Below are 23,636 nucleotides of genomic sequence, written 5' to 3'. Positions count from 1 at the left end.
TTCTTATAAAAGTATAAGAAGTCTTTTATATGCTTAATTATATAGAACTCTATAACATTGGAAAGTGTGGTCTTTTTCAAATTGTAGTGTGGAGCTGATGTGCCTAATTGGTGAGGAAATACAGTAATAGCTAAAAATGTGTTATTAATAAATCTGAGGATCTGTAAAGACATTCCTTCAAACAAATAATTTTCTGTTGGGAATTTTGTTTTCTCTTTTGTTGTTGGATTCTTCCCTAGTAGAGATCATGTGAAAATGTGCTGGCTTACCCTGGTATGAGAACAGCTCTGAGTACATAAATGCAGTTTTGTGCTTAGCTGAAAATAAAACAGCTGAGCAGTATTCTCAGTTCACTGCACGATTAATACGATTTTTTTAAGTACTGATGTCTTGTAAGAATATAAACAGATACTCTTCTTCATTGGAGCTATGAAGCACCATCCAGCCAGTGTGTTATGAGCAGGAAATGAATAACCTTTTTACTAGCCTGTAGGATAATGTTACTGTTTTCAACTTTGTGATTTATTACATGCTTCTTGATTCCTGAGTAAGCTGTCACAGGCTGCTCTGTGCCTGTTAAATGTATATATGCTATGAAAAGACACAACTCTATCCTGGTAATATGACTTCATTGTTACCGATAATTTTCTGAATGTTTGTGGCAATACTTTTTCTTTGTTATTTTTATTTCATAAGCTTCTGATACTAGTAGTGTGTTCCTTATACTTTCTCCCATTGGAACTAGTGAAGAATGAATTGTTCTCTGATGATATTCTGAAATGTATAAGCATTTGGGATGCTGCATCACATCTGACTTTCCCTCAGAATAGTTTTATTTTATCATATGTCCATGATGGAGATGTGGGAGGAGGAGGAGGGAGGGAAATTGTCCAGACTGAAATGCAAGTCTCTGCGTAGGCTTTTAATTAATTTCCCGAGAGAATTCATAGTGCACAAAGGATGGAAGAGAAATGCTGCTAATGGCCCTATTTGTGACACAAGGGAATATAGTGATGAACTTACAACCTGCAAACAAAATGGGGGCCTTTTGCTAGGGATGGGCTACTTTTTGGGAGCTGAATATTGTGTTTACTATAATCAAGATCCCAAATGGACAAATCCTCCTCATTCCAGCCTGGGGCTGGATACTCTATCCAAAGAGCAAATTGACTCCATAGTCAGAGCAGCCATTGGCCAAGCAATGGAGATTTTGCACATCACGAGAAGAGACTCCATGATTCATCAGTGTAGTCATAGGACTGGTGCTGGCAGCAGAGAGCAGTCCTTAGATGCCCTTGTGGGGAGAATGAAGTGGAGACAGTCTTGGACATGCAGGGTTGTGTCAGGTAAACTGTTGAACTCTTGCTTTGCTGCCTGTGGTCGTATAGCAGGGTTTGATTTTCTGTTGTTATGTTCATTTTGGAGCTTTTACCATTGCAGAAATAAAAATGTTGAAATAACTTCATTCAACTTTGCACATAACTGCACTTAAGGCTGTGAGTCATGTGTCAGGACTAAACAATACCAGTCCTTCAGGCTCTGTGTTATGCGTTGTGCTACTTAATTTTTCAGCTCTGTAAATATTTCAGTCACTTCATGCTAAATGGCTGTTTTCCCTTCTTCCTGTGACTTTAGCATTTATAATAGAATTAAGTTTTTCAGGATGGTTTTGTCAAATTGATCTAGATGTTGGCGTCTCCGGGATGTTTATCTTCAGCAGCCTCTTTGAGAAAACACCGTTTGTTGTAGTGTCTAATACTAACTGCTTTGAGAAGAGTAATTGTTAATATTAGGAGTCTCCAAGGAGGAAAAATATAAATGTGCTGTAGTCCAGGTTGGCACATGGGCTTCTGAAGGACAGAAGCTGTGGGGAGGGTATGGAAAGACACATCAGCGTGAGCAGCTCACTGCCCACAGAGTCTGGGAGGTACAGGATAGATGTGTAGGCTCTTGTGTGGCAGAGCTTAGGCTGAGCTTTGAAGGAGTTGATGATAAGGCTTATCACCAACTGAAAACAGTAATTTTTCATATTTTCCTAAAGAAAGTTTTTAGCAGTATCAAGGAAAAATATGACTCTGATGTGAAAATATATAAGGTGGTGGAGGAAAGTTTCATCTTTTTCTGTGGGTACTTGTTTCTGGAATAATCTTCCTGCTGAGATGGGCTCTAGTCCTCTGTTTTCAGACACAAATGAGAATCATAAGCAGCTCTACCAGATGTGTGGTGTTCTTCTGTTTCCTGAAGCACGAGGAGACTGTTAGACAGGACATCACTGACTAACTCCAGATGTGCTGTGGCAGTAGCACTGTGTGCTTGGGTGGTGTACAAATCCCATGTCATTAAGTAGTGATGTGAAAAGAAATTTGTGTGCTTCAAAATGATCACTCCTGTGCTAAGATAATGCATTACATGACCTGTTAATAGACTGGTGGAAAGCCTTTCACGCACTAACTCAAACTAAAAACCAATGGGCAAAGATTTTGGTGTTTTTCTTCTGAGCTTTTCTTGACAAGTAATCTGTCCTCAGCTGTGTGCATTGGCAAAGGCAAGTAGAGCAATTAGTCTTTACATATGTTAGGCCTTTAAAAATACATGTGTATGAATGTTCTGCAAGCATAGCTGCACGATGAAAATAAAATGGCTTACAACAGAGTTGGATGGCATTAGAGACTTAGAGGATCAAGTCTCTACTCTTGCTGGAAAAGTAATCAATTCTTTACAGGTGAACAGGCCCTGGTGATGAAATGATGCAGATATATTGAGCAGAGGACAGAATGGGAAAAACTTGCTTCCCAGGCTGCAACTCATGAAGTCAGGGTTGAATAGTTTTGCATGCAGCAATAAACAAGACTGTCAAATCATCCTAATAGTGTGTTTCTCACCTTTTCTGAAGCAGCAGTATTTCAGAATGAAGCAAATTATATTTAATACATACATACATACAATGACTTTATATTAAGGCATGTGTTCCTTAATTTGTTACAGAAGGTACTAATCAAAAATCACAGTTTTACAATATATTTAATTCTCTTCATATGCTTTGGTGCAGTCACTACTTCACTGTCAGAGGCTGTATTATTTCATCCTTCCTCTCAGTGTATTGTGTTTCATTTGGCCAATTTAGGATGCCAACTCTTCTGCCAGTTCTCTTTGTTTTTGTTACATCTGAAAATTTTATCGTCTAGAGAGAGGATGTTGTTAATTAACATAGTCTTTTTCAAGACGACCTGCAGAATCTATACTTAAAGCAAGCCTACTGCTTGTAGATGTATTAATTAAGTTTTTTTAACCTAATTCTGGTAACTCTTGCTTCAATTGCAACTCAGACTATTGGTTTTCTGCTAGGAAGATCTGTATAATAGCTCAGAAAATCAGATGAGTTGCATCTATTTCTGCTGGTATGGATGCTAATTTGCTTTCTTTCCTTGTGAAGTTTCTGATGTACTGAAGTTTTATTTAGCAGTCTGCTTTGATGTACTTCCTTCAGCATTCTATTAGATACTGAAAACTTTCTGATCTTAAACAGTTTGTCTTGTCTATATTTACTACAGAATATGCCAAAATAATCCAATGGAAGTATATTGACACTTATACTACCTTATTTATGAAGTCCGAGATTAGTGGGTTTTAAGTTTCATTTTTTTCATATTTTAGTAATTGAAAGTTACTTGAATATTCTCAGTCACCAATATTCAGTTTACTCATCACTAAATCATCATAATTTATCTCCTAAAGAATTGAAATACCAAGAGACCTCTACCTGGCAATAAATATTATGGATATAGAGCATTAGTGTAGCATAGCATAGTATGTAGCAAGTCCAATTCTACTCTGCTTTCCAGAGATGGGAATGTGGTAAAGATAAAACAGTTGAGTTGAAAAGAAGATGCTCAAGGGAGATGCTATCACTCTCTACAACTTCCTCTAAGGAGGTTGCAGCCTAAGGGAGGCTGGTCTCTGCTCCCAGGCAACCAGCAGGAGAAGAGCCCACAGACTTCATCTGCACCAGGGGAGGTTTAGGTTGGACATCAGTAAGAAGTTCTTCACAGAAGGGCTGGCTGGGCATGGAATGGGCTGCCCGGGGAGGTGGTGGACTCACTGTCCCTGGAGGTGTTCAAGGGAAGACTGGATGTGGCACTTAGTGCCATGGTCTAGTTGACAATATTGTGTAAGGTCATAGGTTGGATGAAATGTTCTCAAAGGTCTCTTCTGACCTTCTGTAATGACCAGTTGCAAATTTATGAACCTTTCAGAAGAGCAATTTTCTGAGGTTTAGTAATAAGTTTCCAGCAGCTATTTGATCTCCCTCTTCTTACTCATTTTCCTGCAAATATTATATTATGAAAATAGTTTGCTATTTGATGGTCTGGTTGGAGTGCAAGAGTGCATAACACAGATTTTGTCTCTGTGGCTGAATTTCAGGATGTAGAACTAAGTGGAATATGATCCTCATAATTCTGCCTCTGCAGTTTGCATATTTCATCATCAAAGGGCAGATGGAATGTCAACAGGCAATATGGAAGAAGGCATAATAAATGTGTGACAGCACTATCAGTGATGACTCTAGAGATTTTGAATGAGGAGGGTGGTAATTTCTCTCTCAGTAATTCCTAACAGACTGGAATGAAGTTGCATTCTCCTTAAGCAGAAGTGTAATAAAATATAGGCATTCTAACATTAGTGTAGTTAAGAAAACCCTACCAAACCAAAAACAATGAAAACCCCAACAGCATAGCAGTGTGAGATTTACTAATTTTCTAATCCTGTGTATTAGAAATATAGCACGGTAATTAAATGAATTTTAGAATAGAAAGAAGCTGTTAATAAAGGTGATGAATAGGCACTGAGTGTGTTGTTTCATTTGTTTAGTTTTCATGGCTCATGAGAAAACTACGGAGACAGTGTGAGTCATCTGATCCTGCATTTTAGTATTGTAATATAGTACAGTAGAAACAGGTAAGGCTTACCCTGGAAGGTAAAACCATAGAAGCTAAGGTTGATTTAGGCTGGGAACAGATTAGCTGGTTCACACATGCATGAAATAAATTGCATTTTCTGAAGAGATCTTTAAATGAAACAAGTGTAAGGGAGTGCTGGTGGCAAAGTAGGGTAAGGCTAGGCTGAGATGAAACCAAAGAAATGGGCACATTGAAGTAAAAAAAATTATGTATGTGTGCATATTCATTTAGCTGCTGATTTCTAGATTTGGAAGCCTGTTTTCAGATTGTCAATGAAGTTTCATTGGGTTGTGTTCCTTTTTGCTAAATTTTGGTTTTGAAGAAATAGAAGGAAGGTAGCATGATATCCAGTCAGTGGGCTACTTTATATGCATGGATTTATTGTTTCTTGATGTGATTGAATGCAGCAATAGTGAGATACCAAAATAATGACGCTGTCTGATCCAAAACCCACTGAGCTAAGCAGGGAAGAAAACAGAATGATGACTTTTTGGTCAGGCCAGAAAAGTGCCCCTTGTAAACTTGAAACCCAGATGTTTTCCCACTGACCTTGTGCTAATAGATCTGTCATTGCAATATTCTGCTCCAATTACAGGGCTTGTTGGAGGTATTATTGCTCTGTTTCTACTGTGTGTGTTATTATCTTATGTCAATTGTGGTGTAATCCCCATCCTCGTGCACCGTCTACTAAACCATGGTGATCTATGTGATGTGGGTTAATTGAAGGGAAAGGAAGTCCTGGGAATCAGTGGTAACAGGCATTAGCAGATTATTATGTTTTATTGGCTTCTCATTATACAAGCTTTGAAATCTGGAGAAGACTTCCTTTCAGAGGTGGGGGGCTGGGAGGAAGAATCTGCATTTCATATCAGCTGCCCTCCCAGGCTGCCCTCAGGCTACCTTATTTGCCCTTCTTTTTTTTTTTTTTTTTCCCCTGCATTTCCCCCCCTTTTTTTGGTTGGATATCTCTTTGTCTTAAGAGCTGGTTAATTTCTTTTTGTGTTGCAGCACTGTTAATTTTTGCCTTTTGGAATAGTTTGAATGCAATGTGTGTTAAAAAAAGGCAATGAGAGCTTGGTTTTATTTTGGGTAAGAGCTCTTGTTCTTGGGGGAGGCCAAAGAAAAGACATCCTGTAAAAGAACTACGATTCATCAGTTTTAGTGACTGACATGTATCTTAATAACCCTTCGCTCTAATTGGCATTTTAATTAAAGATGACATTTTAATTGGTTATTTTACCAATTTAGCTTGGTTATTAGCATCAGCTACTTCTTTCATTACAGATAATTTATCTATGTCATCTCAATATCCATACTAGATATTTTAAAACAGTATTTTGCTGTTCTGACAAAACTGAAATCCTTTTTTCTTGCTCCTCCAATGCACTTCGTACTGCTTGACCTGAGACCTACAGTGTTTGCCATTGAAAAATGTGGAATAAATGTATCATAAATAGTGCAGATGAGCAATAAAAATATCTCAATAGCAAATAACTATAAGTTAATTATCATTGTTGGTACATTAAGTCCTTAGAATGCAAACCAACTGTGCAATATTGCTTGTAGCTTACCTGCCAGTTGTTGTCTGGCTATGCATTTTTCAGGCATTTAGAAATATAGTCTCGTAATTGTTTCCCTCACTATTCTTACTCCATCCTGGTTTTGTGTATGATCTTAATTTCATATTTTGAATTTTACATGAAGGTCAATAGAAAACATACTCTTAAGTCTGAGATATAGTAATAGGATATCCTTCTAGAAAGTAGGAGAGTGCAAAATATTCACAGGGAACAAAAAACACCCATAAGTACTGCACAGAAACTTCAAGAGACACACAGATAACAAAGTCAGGATGGGGCAAAGGTGTGTGCTTAATAGGGTTTAGTAATACTGAGATTTTAATTTCTCTTTGAAAAAAGATCCTTGGGTTGATGAGGAAAGCTAGAAGCTTCAAAGAGGCCCACAGGAGCTCAGCTGGAGCCCTGAATAGGCTTTGAAAATTCCAGCTTAAGAAAATTTACCCTCAGCAGCTTTAGATTCTCCATTATTATATTTTGCTTTTTAAGTAGCTGTCATGTTGTTGTCACCACATTGTGCCATAGAAGACAGGAGTGTGGATGAAATGATGGTCTATTCTTTAAATACGCCTTTTGAGAGCTAATTAATATTAAGCACTTGAAAATTTTCTGGCAAAAGCTCATGATAAAAATGGAATATGTGAGAAAAAGTTTTTTATCATGAAAACAGCAGACTACTTTTAAATACTAGTGCAAGAGAACTAAGGGCTCCTCTGAGGTGCCAGATTGGCCATGTTTCCTGATCCTGTACCCAGAGAATATATGCACCCTAGGCAGCAGTAGGGCAAATTATCCCACCTGTGTGCCTGCCTGTCATAGACAGACAGGCACACAGCTTTCCTCCTGGCAATGCTAAAACTGACATTTAATAGCTGCTTTTGTGATTATAGGTTTTTTTTTTACTATGGATGGTTGCCTGCTGTGAACAGGATGGAGACTATCTTCTTCTCCATTTCATTTTTCATTCTGTGCTAATGAAAGACATGGTGTTAAATGGTTTGTCTAGCACAACAACAATTTTTATATAAAGGAAAGAGAGCTCACTAAACAAGGTGATGAAATGTGAATCTCATGGTCATTGTCATTAATTCTTTCCCCATTTCATGTGGAGATAGGAAATTGTGTTCTTGTAAGTGCAAATGGCTGCTGAGATGCTTCTCAGCCTGATTGTAGGAGCTGGACCAGAAAGTGCTTTGCTTATAAAACATTAACATTGTTTTGATTACATTTTATTTTTGAAAATATTATGCAGAGAAATGTTACTATGAGTACTTAATGAAACAATTTCAGGTCATAAGTAATAATAGGGGTCTCTGCATTTTGACTGTGTTATGCTACTAATATCTGTTGTAAAATGCACAGATAACCTGTCTTTGTTACCAGTCCAGTTTTTGTGAATCAGTAATGAAAATTGGCTATGTTTATTTGTTTCAACTCATTTTATTAAGGAGTAAGAATAAAAAAGGGGTAAGGGGTGGGCGGGATGCATGACTAGTTTTTTGCTCCCAGAAGTTAGTAGCATGTTCAAGGTAAGCAAGTATGTTCATAATATACAGACCCTAAAACCCTAACCAGCTTTTAACAATTGCTTTAAACATGACTTTTTAAAAAAAATGTTTGTGAAGAACAAATTCCTTTTTTGGCTCATTGGAAGAGAGCCTTATACTGCTCTCAGTGATCTTTTCTGTATGTATTAATTCAGATATATTTAATGCAGAACATAATTGTTCCAGTTGAAGATATTGATGTTTAGTGTGTGTGTCCAGCACTGTAATGGAGTGCTAATAAAACTTGCTGATCTCAGAGCAGTAAGTTCCTCTAGACTGTAAATATTAGTGTACAATTTGAACTTACTGAGAAGTTATGCATAGAAATATCTAGCTGGGAGAGCTAGCTGAGACTTTTTTTGTTATTATTTGTTTACAGTATAGCTGATTATATATTTTATTGCTTACAAATCTTACTTACCCATCCCTAACTCAAACTCTTACAGAGAACGCAGCTTTTGCTTGCTTCAGTTACATTGAATGACCAGGTCATGAATTTTCACAATGATTCTTGTGCAAAAGACTGTGTTCTGCTTTCTATTATCTAGGAATGTTGTGTGCGTAAATGCTTAGTTGCCGAGTTAGACTGGTTTGCTTTCTGCTGTTGTTTTGGAGAAAGTTTAGTCAAATGCTTCTATAACCCCAAATGTTTCACAGCTTTCCCTTTTATTTCTGTACTCAAGGGTTCTATATTAGAGATCCATTTTCAGTCAGAGGATGTCTGTGCAGAGTAGTCTTGCAGCCGATCGATACTGCTCCTAATGTGGCAGGATAAAGCTGTGTGTTCCACTCCAGGGGACTGCCTTTACTGCCTGTGCAGCTCCCCACTGCCTGCCAGGACCAGGCTTGGCTTGTTGATGTAGTGGTATGGGGGACTAGGCAGTGGGCTGTAAAGGCCAACAGGCTCAAATTAAACAGAGGTGTTCTCAATTTGTGGTACTGAGAAATACAGAGAAGTCTCTTTTTCTGAACTGCAATATCTAAGCTAGCTTGGTAGGCTGCATGGTAAAGCTAGTCTCTGATGACAGCAGGCATCTAACATGCTGAGGATTTAATGCTCTCAGGCAAGTGCTTTCCTCTGTGTGTCAGTTTCTGGTAAGGATGAGCTGTCACCACTTGATGTGACTGGAGAACAGAGGTCTCCTGAGATAAGGCTTCATTATACTTCCTGAAGAACCATTAAATTTCTATCACTGCAATATGATCCCCTCCTTGGGTAAAGACATTGTTTTCTGAGCCTTCTCTTCTGTCCTACCCTCTACTCATATGATCCTATATATTTTTTTAAATTTACAAACAGAAAGAATGTAGAAATATATAAGTAGTAATAATTCAGTGTTTTCACAGAATCACTATGCTGGAAGAGACCCTGAAGGTCATTCAGTCCAACCCATGCCCTAACACCTAAACTAAACCACAGCACCAGTGCCACACCCAGTCTTCTTTTAAACACTTGCAGTGATGGTGCAGGCTAAACAGCCCCAGCTCTCTCAGTTGTTCCTCACAGGATTTGTGTTCCAAGCCCCTCAACGGCCTCATTGCCCTCCTCTGGATGCACTCAAGCATCTCAATGTCCTTCCCAAACTGAGGGGCCAGAACTGGACATGGCACTCACAGTGTGGCCTCACCAGTGCCAAGCACGGGGGAACAATGATCTCCCTGCTCCTGCTGGCCACACTATTCCTGATAGAGACCAGGATACTGTTGGCCTTCTTGGCCACCAGGGCACACTGCTGGCTCATGTTCAGCCAGCTGCAGCCTAGTACCCCCAGGTTGCTTTCTGCCTGACCACTGTCCAGCCACACCATCTCCAGTCTGTAGTGTTGCAGGGGGTTATTGTGGCCAAAATACAGGACTCAGCACTTGGACTTGTTAAACTTCATCTTATTGGTCTCTGCCCATCCATCCAACTATTCCAGGTCTCTCTGCAGCGCCCTTCTCCCTTCCAGTAGATCGACACACACTCGCAGCTTGGTGTCGTCTGCAGATTTACTGATGAAAGACTCAATTCCCTCATCCCTGTTGTCAATAATGATATTGAACAGAGCTGGCCCCAGCACAGATCCCCGAGGGACACCCCTGGTGACTGGCCCCAGCTGGATGCAGCACCATTCACCATCACTCTCTGGGCCCGGCCATGCAGCCAGTTGCTAACCCAGCACAGAGAGCTCCTGTCCAAGCCACGGGCTGCCAGCTTGTCTAGGAGTGTGCTGTGGGAGACAGTGTCAAAGGCATTGCTGATGTCCAAGTGCACAACATCCACAGCCTTTCCTGCATCCACCAGGCAGCTCACCTGGTCATAAAAGGAGACCAGGTTGGTCAAACACTACCTGCCCCTCCTAAACTCATGCTGGCTGGGTCTGATACCCTGGCCATCCTGTAAGTGCTATGTGGTGACACTCAATATAAACTGTTCCATAACCTGGGTACTGAGGTCAGGATAACCAGCCTATGATACCAGGGTCCTCCTTCCCACCCTTATTTTTAATGGGCATCACATTGGCCAGCTTCCAGTCATCTGGAACCTCACCAGTGAGCCAGGACTGTTGGTAAATGGTGGAGACTGGCTTTGCAAGCTCATTTGCCAGTTTCCTCATCACCCTGCGATGGATCTCATCTGGTCTCATGGGTTTATGAACATCAAATATATTTTCATGCAGAATATCATAGTGACATGATGAAAAATCATACATTCTTATGGCCTAGACAACATTCATATCACATTCCTTTATATAAATTTGTGGAATTTGGGAAGCAGTGCTCTATTTTTAAAAACAAATCAATATTGTACCAGTATTTCAACGTGGTTGCTACATTATCCAGTAATAACTATAACAATCTTTATTTTGGTTGAGGCTGTTTAGGCTGGTTCATCTAAATTATGAAAAGAAAAACTTGAGTTTAGTTAAGGGAAAGTAATTGTGATACATTATAAGATGTACCAAGATTTTGTTTCTATCTGAAATTTGTGTGCATGCTGTTTAATAGCAGTCATTGAATTTGTGTGCAAGTTTACATTGAGTGTGTAAAAAATGTGTGGAGCATTTTTCTGCATAAAAATAATATTCTGTGTATGTTGGCTGTATTTTTAGATGCAGTAATATGTTCAGGATTACGCTTTTACTCTAAAATGTTATTAGCTGTCAAAAATTAATAGGACAGGGACATCTTTTTAGGGTGAAACCTTTTAATATTTGTACGGAAATATATAATGCAATTAATTACAGAAAGTTCTTCAGGTAGATACTATTTTTGTGGTAGAGTACATAATACATTTTACAAAACTGTTTCAGTCATCTTTTTGCCAGTCTGTGCATCTGGTGAACAAAATAATTAAATTTGAGTTTTTAATTTCAGAAACCAGATTTTTTTAAAATCTAACTGCTAAATTTCTCTGAGTTTTTTCCATACCTGATTTCTGATTATGTAAGGCTAGTGGTAAATTTGGTTTGTTACACATATGAGATGCAGGTATTATCCAGCTAAATACTGTTCACAACTCCGTGTGTGTTTTATCACATGAAGCAATGGTGCTTATTTTTTTTATTGTGGATGATCTCTGACCTTTGCATTTCTTTATCTTGAATGATACAGATTCTGTGTGTTGATTACCAAGTGTGTCTGGGAGGCTGACAATATTTAGATGTAAATACAGCAGTGCAAGCAGTGCACATTGTGGTCTAATTCAGCAGTGTGTTTGTGACATGAATCACATTTTAATAATTGGAAGGGCAAATTACAAGACAGCTGTCTCAGCAGAGAAAATAAGAATTGTTTGCATTGATAATTAGCATTTCTTTTTTCTTTAATTATTGCCCATTTCAAATAGAGTTAATTTTTTGGCACTTTTTGAAGGGCTGGAACATGTGTTTGTTTAAAAAGAGGAATAGAACATCTGGTAGCTCACCTCAGTTGAGTTGTAGATCAGTGTTGTCATCAGTTTTAACTACTAAATTGTTCTTATCTCAACATAAATGGTTTTTTTTTTCGATTTCCTACCCCATTCCATCATGGTGGGAGGGAGGGAGAAAGAGAGGTTGAGCAAACCATGCTCAATTTTCAGCTGGTCTTAAAATCACAACATAGATCCTGTAGTTAATGTGGATGAAGGTGGATTAATAACCAGAAATTCACTGTTAAAATTTAGCTTTTAGGATCTGAGGAAAGTTTTATATTAAATAGAGGATATTAAAAATTGCTTAGAAATGAGAAACAAAATCAAAAGCACTACAGACAATGTAATTCATGCAATAAGTAGTAGAAGATATTACAAATGGGGTTATAAAACATGTTGCAAACCGAGCCTTTGATTTAAATTTCTCTATTCTCACTGTGTGACAAAGAATCACAGAATCTCTAAATATAAGCACAGGATATGGGTGAGGAGGGAACTTGTAGGTAGGTCAGGGATCCATGTTACTCAGATCTAAGGAGTGGTATTGACACAGGTAGAACTCTTAAGATTGTCCCAGTTATTGTTATTTTTCAGGGCAAGTAACTTGTATGATGCAATAAGGAGGTTGTCAGTGTTATATTACAGAAATAGGTCAAGCTACGTCTGCTAAGAAAAGACTGTGTCAAAAAAATGTTCTGCAAATTAAGAGGCAAAAAACCTCTCAAAGCTGTTTTGAAGGTTTGAAAGAAAATAGCCAAAGGCCCAATTTCAAGTGTCCTACTTTTGGCCATGACAGAGTTAATTTTTTGTAGTAGCTGAGGAGCTATGACTAGGAGGTTTTTCTGTATTATCTCACAGTCAATGCCTGGGATTGGGCAAAGGGTCTCTCTTTTGCTTTTGAAAAGGATGTTCCTTCCAGTGGGAGAAAATGTGGTGGGGAAGAGCTGATTGGTCTTTGATTACTGTTTACTATTGCAGGCTTTCTTTGGAAATCCTTTCTTTGTCTTACACCTTTTCCTAATAATATTTGTGCTATTACTGTTTTCTTATCTCATTGCTCTTTCTAATAACTGGTTGGTATCTCAACCCATGATCTATGCTTTTTGTGCACCCATTGGCAGGGGGGAGGGAAGCAAGTGTGGAGTGGTTTTAGCAGGACTAAGTTGGGGAGTATCATTCCTAAACCACGACAAGTTTTATTGTTGACTTGAGTAGCTGTAGAATACACTTTCTTTAACATAAATGAAAATGAGGAAAAAGTTTGAAGTACTTGGGGTGTATTTTTGGCTTTCCTACTTAAAAGGAATCAGTTTTTGAGAGACTGTTGAAAAACTATCTACCAAGTCAACATTAAACTTTTAAGAAAAAAGAGGCATAGCTCTCAGTGAAGCAATTGTTCTAGGTAACTTTGTGTGAAAGGAGAAGATTCATTTCGCTTGGGGTAGCTCAGTTATTGTGACAGCCAGCATTTACACCTGTGACAAAACAGAAAAATCTCATGTTCCTGGGCATCCACTTTGAATAAGGAGATAGCTGGTAGATTACTTGTATGGGATTATGGGATTGTTCCAGTAGGACTTGATTAGATTTGTTGGTGTGTTTAGACTTCATTTGTTTTTTGGGTTTTGGTTTTTAGGGTTTTTTTTTTTTTTTTTTTTTTTTTTTTTTTTTTTTTTAATGGCTTCCTAGGATTTGGTTGAATGTATGAGCCTCACATAGTCCGTCCTTTAAGATGCAAGGTTTGAAGGAAAAGATTCCTTTCACCTGATTTCATACATACAGCAAAAGTCTGTGCATTCCAAAGCCATTTAGGTCATTATTCCTCTAGGTGATGATTGATCTCAGCTAGTTGGGATGAGAAGAATTCCATTCTAAAAGTGCCTGTTTATTTTCTCAAACTATAGCAAGACCACCAAGCCATGATTTTAGACTCATGCAGCAATGTTTGTTCAGATGAATCCAACTCAAGATTGTCCCATAGACACTGTGTAATTTGGTGTACCTAGTAATGCAAATCTCTTTACAAGTGAAGTGTGACATTCTTTGATTATGTTATTGTCTTGACATGTAATTTAAGCATTCACGAATGAACATGTGCTCTAGGTAGACAAAAAGACCTTATACTTCCCATAACAATTATTTCCTAGATGTTACCTCAAACCCTTTTTAATTCTACATTTTCAGTCAAGCTTAGGACTGTCTAGGTATTCCTGTATTTCCAGTCCATGTTATTGTTAGTTAAAACCCTTTTAACATAATCTGTGAATAGACTTCCATCTTTGAGATTCTTGGGAACAACTGCAAGTTTGTTTAGATACTTGTATTAATAAAAGAAGATTTTTTAATATGTTGCAAATTGTGAGGTTACAATAGTATATAAAAATATATGGCGTTAGCAATAATCTGTGTTGGTAAATATTGATACAAATTGCTTGAAAAATGTAAAATTCAGCTTAAATTTTAAGTCAATATACCCATCTTTGGAGAAACTTCTTAGAGGATTCTTTTCTATTGGGCTGTTTAACATTCTCATATGGGAAGCACTGTGAGCTGTGTCACTTGGGAATTTAGAATAATAGCAGAGTAAAGCATTAGGAAATACAATGTAGTAAAGTATTCTGCACTGGCAGATCAGGAAGCAATTTACCCAGAAGGCCTTGCCCAGCCCAAATTTAAACTAGTTTGTGATGCAGTGATTGCGAGGACAAACTTCTACCATCAAAGGTCATCTTTTTACTTCACCATTAAGATAGCACTGCCTAGTGATGCTTTTTGTCTTCAAATATTTGGAATATTTTTTGTCACTTGGGTCTTTCTATAAAAATGTGCATAGTCCCTTTTCATCCCCTGTTTCCCCCTCTCTTTGCCTCCTTCCCTACCCCAAATCATTTGGTCAGTTTTCTCTCTGCTCTGCAGTCTCCAGGAGTTGTTGTTTCAGCCACATACTTGCTTGAATAAATTGATTTAATTGCAGGAGACTGGTGTGGACATGGATTGAATACTGAGGTAACAAAGCACTGTTTGCAATGTTTGATCAGCATCTATATGTGATTTCTTGTGGTGAGCATGGGGTTCACCTGGAAAGGCTGCCACTAAACAAATACTGAAAGAATTAATTGGCAGCTTTTGAAGCAGCTGTGAAATTGTCTGTGACCATGGGTAATATTTTTTGCTTTATCACTTGTACCAGGCATTGAGTTAAAAATATTCTGAAAATGCAGCTGAATCTTTTATCCAATTGAGCTATTTAGCAAGCCTTGATAGATCAAGAGAGGCTGTGTAATTTAATGATATTCTTAAATTTCAAGAACTTAGATTAATCAAGTTGGGGAGAATAAGTTCTTATTTCCAGTAAAGTAGGAGAGATGGATTTAAGTATTTCATGTAAGAGTAACTGGCAACCCTTCAGTATGCTGTTTTTGTGTTTGAATATGTAAATTGCTCAAAGTAGCAGCATACGTGAAACTTTAGATGCGCTCCTGTTGGTCATATTCACAGCCTGTGAACCAGAGAGACAACACCTCCTCTTAGGCTGCATTCCATTCATGGATGGTAGCACAGTTTTAACATAGGTGAGGTATTGCAATATACCAGATATATTAGTCTCCATAGGGCTACCATATATCAACATATTTCCCAAAGCCCAGGGGCCTTTTTCTCCCTAGAAATTTTGTGAAGTGCACCGAAAAAAGTGTTTATGCAATTTTTCTGGGTTTTTTTTATGTCTTGGCAATCTGATTAGAGCAATAGCTGTAAATGATTAAAACTCCCAGAAGATTGGCCACTGCTCAGACACAGGTCAGCTGCATCTTTTTTCAGCATGCCAATCAAACTTAAAAGCAAGAGAAATGAAGGCTTAATAGCTCCCTAGGAAACAAAATTTCAAAGGTATGTGAGCTCTCTGCTATTTTTGATTAGCCTTTCTCATGAGCCTCATAAATAGTTTTCTTGCATAAAGAGGCTGCTTTGGTTAATGGGTCACAGCAATTTAAGATCCTTGTAGGTGTACTTGTATTGTTTGATTGAATTGTATTTCCTTGCTTACTCTTTCTATTGTATACCTAGAATATGAAAATATGCTTTCTGTATTCCCCTTTAGTTCCACCTCAGTGTTGTCTTTCTCATATTCCATCCAGGTTTTTGGTAGGCTTTGGAGAATATTTACCTATCTTTTTTAGGGTAGCTCTTTTATTAGACATGCAGAGTTATAAAAAATAATACAAATATTGCAGAGTATTTAGCATGTAAATAAATAAGGAATATTCAGTCTTCCTATTCCTTTCCAAATATTAGAAACGTAAAAGCTACACCATGCTGTTTTCATCTATTTCAGTAGAACAGAGGAACATTCAAAACAAATTTGGACAGAAATGGAGAAATATTCCACTGAAACTGGAGTTGGAATTGATGTAAGGTGGAATTTGTCCTTTGCAGCATGTCTGCAGAAGTGCTGTAAGGCACAGTGAAATGTAGACGTTTCATGAATCTCTTAAGAGACTGCATATGTAGCAGGGCAGTGCTGGGAAAGATAACCAAATATCATTTAGGTCTGATGCTCAGATCCTGGCACAGAGTACTGTATGTGCAACAAAACTGTCATCCCTCACAACAAATCTTTGGGAGACATCAGAGTAAAAGGCTAGACTGGACTATCTCTTAAAAATAGACTTTGTGTTCCCTTTCTTATGCTTCTTTATCTCTGATATTCAGTGGCAAAAGAATTGGATGACATTCCTGTCTGGTACAGGTTCCAAACCTGAAATAAAATTATCATGTAATAGCAGCTCTAAATTCTGTATAGAGAGTTCAGCCTGTTTGATGGAGGTTGCAATGTAAGATAAAAAGGATTTGAGAAAACCAGAAAGATTTGAGTTGCTGTACCATTTATAAGAATGGTTTCTGAGAATAGAACAGTCTCTTATAAATATGTATGTGTGTATGTGTATATATATATGATTTTTTAATTTTTTTTTCTAACTCATTATGTGCACTGGTGTTAATTTGTGCATTCAGTTTTGATGGTTTTTGAGGCAATTGGCATCCTGCTTAGCAGAATAGCATTGCAAGGATGTAAATATTACATCACTCCTTATCTTTTTCTTTAATCTATACAAATATGAAAATAAATGTATTATTAAGCATTGGCTAGAGCCAGAAACACTGCAAACAATCATAATTCTATCCTCACTGATAATGTGGTGGCTCCACATAGTATTCTGTGCTGAAGAGGGGTTTTGCCCTATGAAATGGGCAAATGCAGAGGATAAAGTGACACTACTTACAGAAATAATACCAAATGCTCTTAATAAAAGAAATACCATCTCTGGACTTGTCCTTATGGGGTCACTTTTTATCTAAGTAAAAACCATTACATTGTTTAGAAAGAGCTGTAAACACTGCAGCTTTTTGTATTGCTGTGAATCAGGCATGTGTTTGGAACAGAATTAATTTTGTATCAGAATAAATAATTCTGTAGGCAAGTCTCAGTGCTTAGAGATATGTTTTTGGCTCACCAGCTGCCTTCCCAGACTGCTTTTATCTGGTGCAGACAAGCCTTTCTATGGAACTTCTGTGATATGTGTGTGCAGAGAACAGATACTGGCTTCTTATTCTGAATGCTGGCTAAAAGCAATGTTCCCTGGAATTGCTTTCAAATCCTCCAAGAGTCAACATCATCTTCTTTTTATGATAACTCTTTGTGTGCCTGATCATAATGTTTGAAGTTAGACCCATACAGAGAGCCTTAACACTTTCTCCCTATGGGAAAAGACTACAAAGAAAGATAAGAAGCTTTCATGCTTAGAGTTTTTTTTTTAAGGCCATTGTGAAACTATTGCTATGGGTAAGTTATTAGAGCCATACTGGGGTTCCACATCACCTAGAAGATTCATAGGATCATGTGAAGTATGGAAGTTATACCCCTGATATTCCTGATCTGCCTGTCTTCAATGTGAAGCCGAATCATTTTGCAGAATGTTAGTGGTGAGCCTTATCAGAGTCAAGGACAGTGGGGCAGAGCATGCCTTGCACAAGATGTGCCCCACTGCCAATCTCAAGGGAGTCATAGTGTCTTCGTACTCTCCCACCATTTCTCTCAGCCATGCTGCCATCCCTGGGAGCACCGATGGGCAGGAACAAAGGCTGGTGTGTATCTGGGATTTACTTTAGCTGTACACTGAGGTTTACAGATGGCTCTTGCTCATGGTCCTGGCATACACGCTGTTGTGTTTGAAACAGGTAAATGGGTATTGTCTCCTGTTTGTTCTCCCTAGCAGCTCCAAAATTCCACATATATTATAACTGCACATAAACTAGAAGCTCCAATTTAATAATGAGGTATTAGTACTGAAAATTGCTGTTGTGTCCTTCTAAAATTTGCATGGCATTTCCTATCAGCATATCCAGAAAATAATTTCTCTATCTAGATTTCCAGAAATTTTAAAATAAAAACATAACTCTTATTAAGCATAAACCATTATCAGTACAGCTGATAATACTCAGGATGCAATTCAGTCCACTTACCCTGTACACAAACAAGAAAATTTGATAACTGTAAATTAAAGTCATAGTTTTATACCTGGACCTATCTCAAAGTTGCTTTAATAGTATGGCAAAAGTGGAGAATTTCCATGTGGGCACAAGAGGATTTTGGAAGAGAAGGCTGAGTCTCTAACATAGCCCTTGTCCCCACCTTGCCAATGATAATAACAGAGCAGTGTTTTGGTGTGAAGCCTCCCAGGCAGAATGCACCTTACCTGGCCATGGAGTTCTAAAACACCTGAAGGCCAACGACAGTGGGAAGAAACTTAGGGAAAAAATCATTATCTAAAGTTTTTCTACAGCAACTTTTTCATTGTAGATTTTGTAGAGCTATTAGAATTGACTAAAACGGTATTTGCTTACAACTCCCCCTCCCTGAACATTCTCCTCAACCAGGTTGATTTGCAAAATCCAGACTCTGTAAAGATATTTGTGTTAACTTCCATTAAATATTTAATGAATATGCCACTTGTAGGATAATATTGTTTTTATTACTACTACTTTTCAAGAGTTATCTGTATTGACAGTAAGGGCAGTATAGAAAGGATAATTCTGGTTGATTCTCAGAATATATTCTGGGGTTGTTCCCCATTAGTCTGTCAGTAACCTGTAGCTCACAGAGAAGTAGAAGATATTTCAGACACATTTCACCTGACTTAAGTCCACTTGAATTTAGGCAAGTATTTGAGATACTTAAACCATAACTTCACCACCCTGAATGGGTTCCATAGTTTCTCTAGAGGAGGAAGTCACTATCCTCCACTCCCCAACCCCAATCACAAATAATTTCCACATAATATTTTCCTCATTATGTTATTTAGCAGGACAGTCTAAAGATGTTCCTGGCTTGGACAGTTTGCTCTACTTCCTTTAGGCCTGTGTTTCCAGTGTCAAGTGCATCTGGAAGACTATATTACTATAAGTATCTCAAAATTATTAAAAATGGTTATTGAATGAGGTTTTTGTGTCTGTTAGGAGAATAAAACTGTAAAAAGCTCCAACTCAGCTTTACGTCTTTATTTGTAGATGACCTACTAACAGTCTGTTATTTAGTTTGTGATCATCATGCTATCCAGGACTATGGATATTTTATTCTGTGATTGTGTGCATCTTAAATATCAGTGTAAAATAGTGACTAATAAATTTGGTTCCACTGTAAAAAAAAAAAAGCCATTGAAGAGCACTTAATTACAGCTGTTTGTGTTGAAAAGGCTGAAGACCATGGAACAATGTGCTGAATGGAACAAGCAAGAATTGCCACCCTGTGCTTTGCATGTTAAAAGTAATGAGGGCAGTCCAAACAAAATTATTTGCATTCTGTCCAACTTTGGCTTGAAAACACCATGCAGTTCCACAGAATAGCTTAATTGCCTAGCATAGCATAATTGCCAGGCATGGGAAGTAATATAATTCACATGTCTGACATGAAATGAACCAGAGAAACTGCTGGGTTTTAACAGCTTGGTTTTGACTTACCTTGGCTTTACAGCTGTTATAAGCATGAATCCAGATGTTGATCCCTGCAGCGGTATCTCATGTTTCATCTTCCTGCATCCTGGCATTACTGTTTTGTGCATTCTGTGGATCTGTGAAACTCTCAAATGGTGGAAATCACAGGTGGGGGTGGGAATAGGCTGCACCTGAGAGTGATGTCTGACTCTGTCCTGCTGTGCTCCAGATTCTCTGAAAACAGGGTGAGAAAAGCTATGTCTGCTAGGGAAGGTTATAGTATACTATTGAATATGATTTACTTCTTAATCCAATAAAATCATAAATTTATGGAGCTTTTAACAGCATAGTTTTAATGACTACTTCCTATTTTATGGGCAGTTAACACCTTAGTCTTGCTTTTATTTCAGTGACTTTCCTCAGGACGCTCTAAATAATGAATAGAAAAATGGTCTCTAACCATTTGAGTTGCCTTTGGTGAGTGTGTTTCTAATACGCTGCTTATCTGCAGAAGGAGGTGATTCTCAAAAGTTAGAATAGCAAGGAAAATTCATTTGATTTTGAGGTAAGGTGTATCAGGCTTAAGTGGTGCTTAGGTAACAAGCTGTCTGGGTATATGTTCTCTTATACAGCAGCTTAGTGTACTATTGTTTATATTCCTGTGATTTCCCAAGGCAAATGTGTCTTCTGTTTGTAAGTTATTTTTGTAAAGGATTTGTTCTTATTGCTTGATTAGTCCTTTATTGCTGTCATGTTCAATTGGATGTGAAGATAAATATGGATAAGAATAGGTGCCTCACACTGTGGTGTTGAGAGTAAATACAATTTTGTTTGTTGTTGGAACACTCTTTGGGGAAGAAATTGTATCTCACAGGTACTATGCTATCAGTGCTTCTTTGTATCAATATTGATCTCTTGATTTTGTCTCATTTTTGGGTATATCTCACCCTTGTGCCTTTTTCCTGTTTGTAACTGGATCACAATAAAAAAGCTTTGAGGTGGGAGTTGGCATTTTAAGGAGGATTTTTTTTTGGTCCATTTTTAATTTAGTGTTTTCAGTATTTTAGTCAAATAGTCTTTGCTTTTCTCTTTCCTATAACTTTACCTTTCCATTGGTAGCTGGAACTCACTAGCTGCTCGCAGTGATGGGATGTAGAGGGGAATGCTCTGTATGCTCACAGATGGGATGTAGAGGGGAATGAACAGGATCATATATTACTTCATTCTCCCAAGTACTAAATTAAGTCCTTACTTCATTACCAATTAAAAAAAGTAAACAAAACTGAAAAACCAAAACAAAACTAACCAATGAAAAAAAAAAAGCCCACCTCAACCCAAAACCCCCATGGCAAAAACCGCACAAAATCCACATGCACTAATGAAGACAGATAATCAGCTCTAGAGTGACAGAAAATTGTAAATCAATCTTGATGATTTTTTTTTTTATCTCAACAGGTTCACAGTCAGGATGTAACCTCTTGTAAAATGGAAACCTGTGAAGAAAGATACAGATAGCAGTTGGAGTTAAAAGTGGTAGATGAACATTCCTCTTCTTAAGCATCAGCTTTTAAGAACGCTATGGTGATTTGGAAAGTCTCAAGAGTGAACTGCAAAGTTTTCCTCAGCTCAATCGATGCATTTCTTAGTCATTTCTCCAAGTCGTTGATGTTCAGAGATGGTGTGTGATGGAAAAAAGCACCATGTTTCTGTGTTTGTAGCCCCTGCTTTTTGGATTAGTTTGCTGCATTGCTGAACCGATTTCATTTTGAAGGGCAAGGAATGAATGTGATGGATTTATCTTCAGAGATGAACAAACATGGAAGGAATCCAGTAAGTCATAAACTAGAAGATCAAAAGAAGGTAAGATTATTTTTAATTACTTAATTATATTTGAATGACTTGCAAACTCTTTGATGATTTTCAGTAAACTAGAAGTAAATGTGTTTTGAGGATTAAGTAGTTTGCTATGCTCACATGATATTGCAATACAGAGAACTCCCAGAATTTGTCTAGCAAACTGTCTGTCAAAACCTGCACTTGCTGACCTGAAGCAAAAATCTGACATCAGCCTTAGGGTGAGATCTTTGTTTTTGACTGTGTGTGCATGGGTAGACCCTTCTTATTCTGTCCCACACATAGTTCTGGTTAATGTATTCAGTTTTCATCCTTCAGTATCTAAGGCAGTTTAACTAATACTTCCATAGTATGGGAAGTTCTTTCAGAAATCCCACTTCTGCAGCACTCTCTGAAAAATCTCACCTTCCAAGTTCACGCCCTTTACTTACTCATACTATGGTCTGGGGATATCTCTCATGATTACTTCATAAACCTCAGTTTGATGTCTTAAGCTTTATGGGGATAATAGAAGGACCCATGCTTTATTGGTCTTTTGGTATTAAATTAATGAATTTTTTTCAGAAAAAAGATTTTTGCTTGCTTTGTTTTGTGGGGTTTCTCAATCTCTAGTTTATTAAAAGTTCAAAATGCTCTAATTTTCTTTTTGCCTGGGTTCTATGGTAAGGCCTGTGCTGATTGGCAGCCAGCAGAGAGAATATGTTCTGATGTAGCATCTGAGGCTGTGGTGTGCTTCGTGCAATGCCTTGTAGTGAGATTTACTGGCCTCTTTGACTTATTGCACAGGTTTAGTGGGACTGTCCAAATAATGTATTGAAGTGCAGGTTACATGCTTTGTTATTACACAGACTTAAAATACATGCTTCTGGCTTGGGTATTTATTTTTTAATTTTTGGTATGAATGTTTGTATAATGTTTTAAACACTTTTGATCTTATTTGGGAAAAAATCAAAATTGGTGTAGTTTATGGACAACATAAAACAATTGTAAGACCTATAAAATCAAATACTTGCTTTTAGTGTCTCTGAGATTTGTATATGCTAATCTAAGTGATTCAGTCATAGCCAATAACCCTATAAAGTGCAGAGAATTCAGGTAATATGCCATCATAACACACAGGATGAAATTATTACAGAAAATATATATTCAACCTTTGAGCATTTTTTTTAATGGAGGAGAGAGGTATATGATAAATGATAATTAGTTTCAAACATGGTACTTTCTCCACTTCATAATTCCTACCCTTCTGTGGGACAAAAGAAAAGCTGAGAAATGTTAGCATTAATCTCACCATCTGGTGAACTGTGTTTTGAACCATTTATTATGTGACCTGGAACCCAGAGTCCCCTTTTCCTCTGACCCCCCTCTTATTTCAAAAGAATTTTTTTCCTTCATGCCTAATACCTGCAGATTCACTCTTAGACACGAGCTCTTTGGATTGTGTAGGAGGGGAAGGTTTGTTTCAAAGAGCATCTGTTGTACCTCAAGGTCAAATCTTTTCTTTGAGCCAGTCTGTAGATCTTTGATCCCTCTGTAGAACTATGCAATAACCAGCAAAGGCTCTGCTTTTGTGCTGTGGTTGATGCTGAAGAAGTAAATGTGATGATAATAAACAGAAGTCTTGTTAGTTTTAGTTTCATTCAGGGGATCTTTACTAGAAATTGAATATCATTGATATGCTAATATCATTATAAAAGGCTGATATTTAAAACAAAGGTTTATAGGTAGTGGTGAAACATAAGTAGTAGTAGTGATTTGGCTATCTCTTTTTGCTGTATTGTCTCTAAATCAAATTTTTACATAATTTTACATTTTA

General features: G+C 37.7%; 1 protein-coding gene across 5 annotated transcripts in view; it reads left to right on the top strand.

Annotated features, from left to right (window-relative positions):
* NAV3 (neuron navigator 3) overlaps window positions 1-23,636 on the top strand; it is a 509,240-nt gene that overhangs the window by 107,899 nt on the left and 377,705 nt on the right. For all 5 annotated transcript variants that reach the window (XM_058021931.1, XM_058021927.1, XM_058021928.1 and 2 more), the window contains exon 2: window positions 21,422-21,826. In XM_058021931.1, coding sequence (XP_057877914.1) covers window positions 21,746-21,826 — 81 coding nt within the window. In that variant the 5' untranslated portion in view covers window positions 21,422-21,745. The remainder of the gene's footprint in view (window positions 1-21,421; window positions 21,827-23,636) is intronic.

This window comes from Melospiza georgiana, chromosome 4 (genome assembly GCF_028018845.1).
Source record: "Melospiza georgiana isolate bMelGeo1 chromosome 4, bMelGeo1.pri, whole genome shotgun sequence".
Classification (NCBI taxonomy): domain Eukaryota; kingdom Metazoa; phylum Chordata; class Aves; order Passeriformes; family Passerellidae; genus Melospiza; species Melospiza georgiana.
This window is presented reverse-complemented; position numbering and strand designations above follow the sequence as displayed.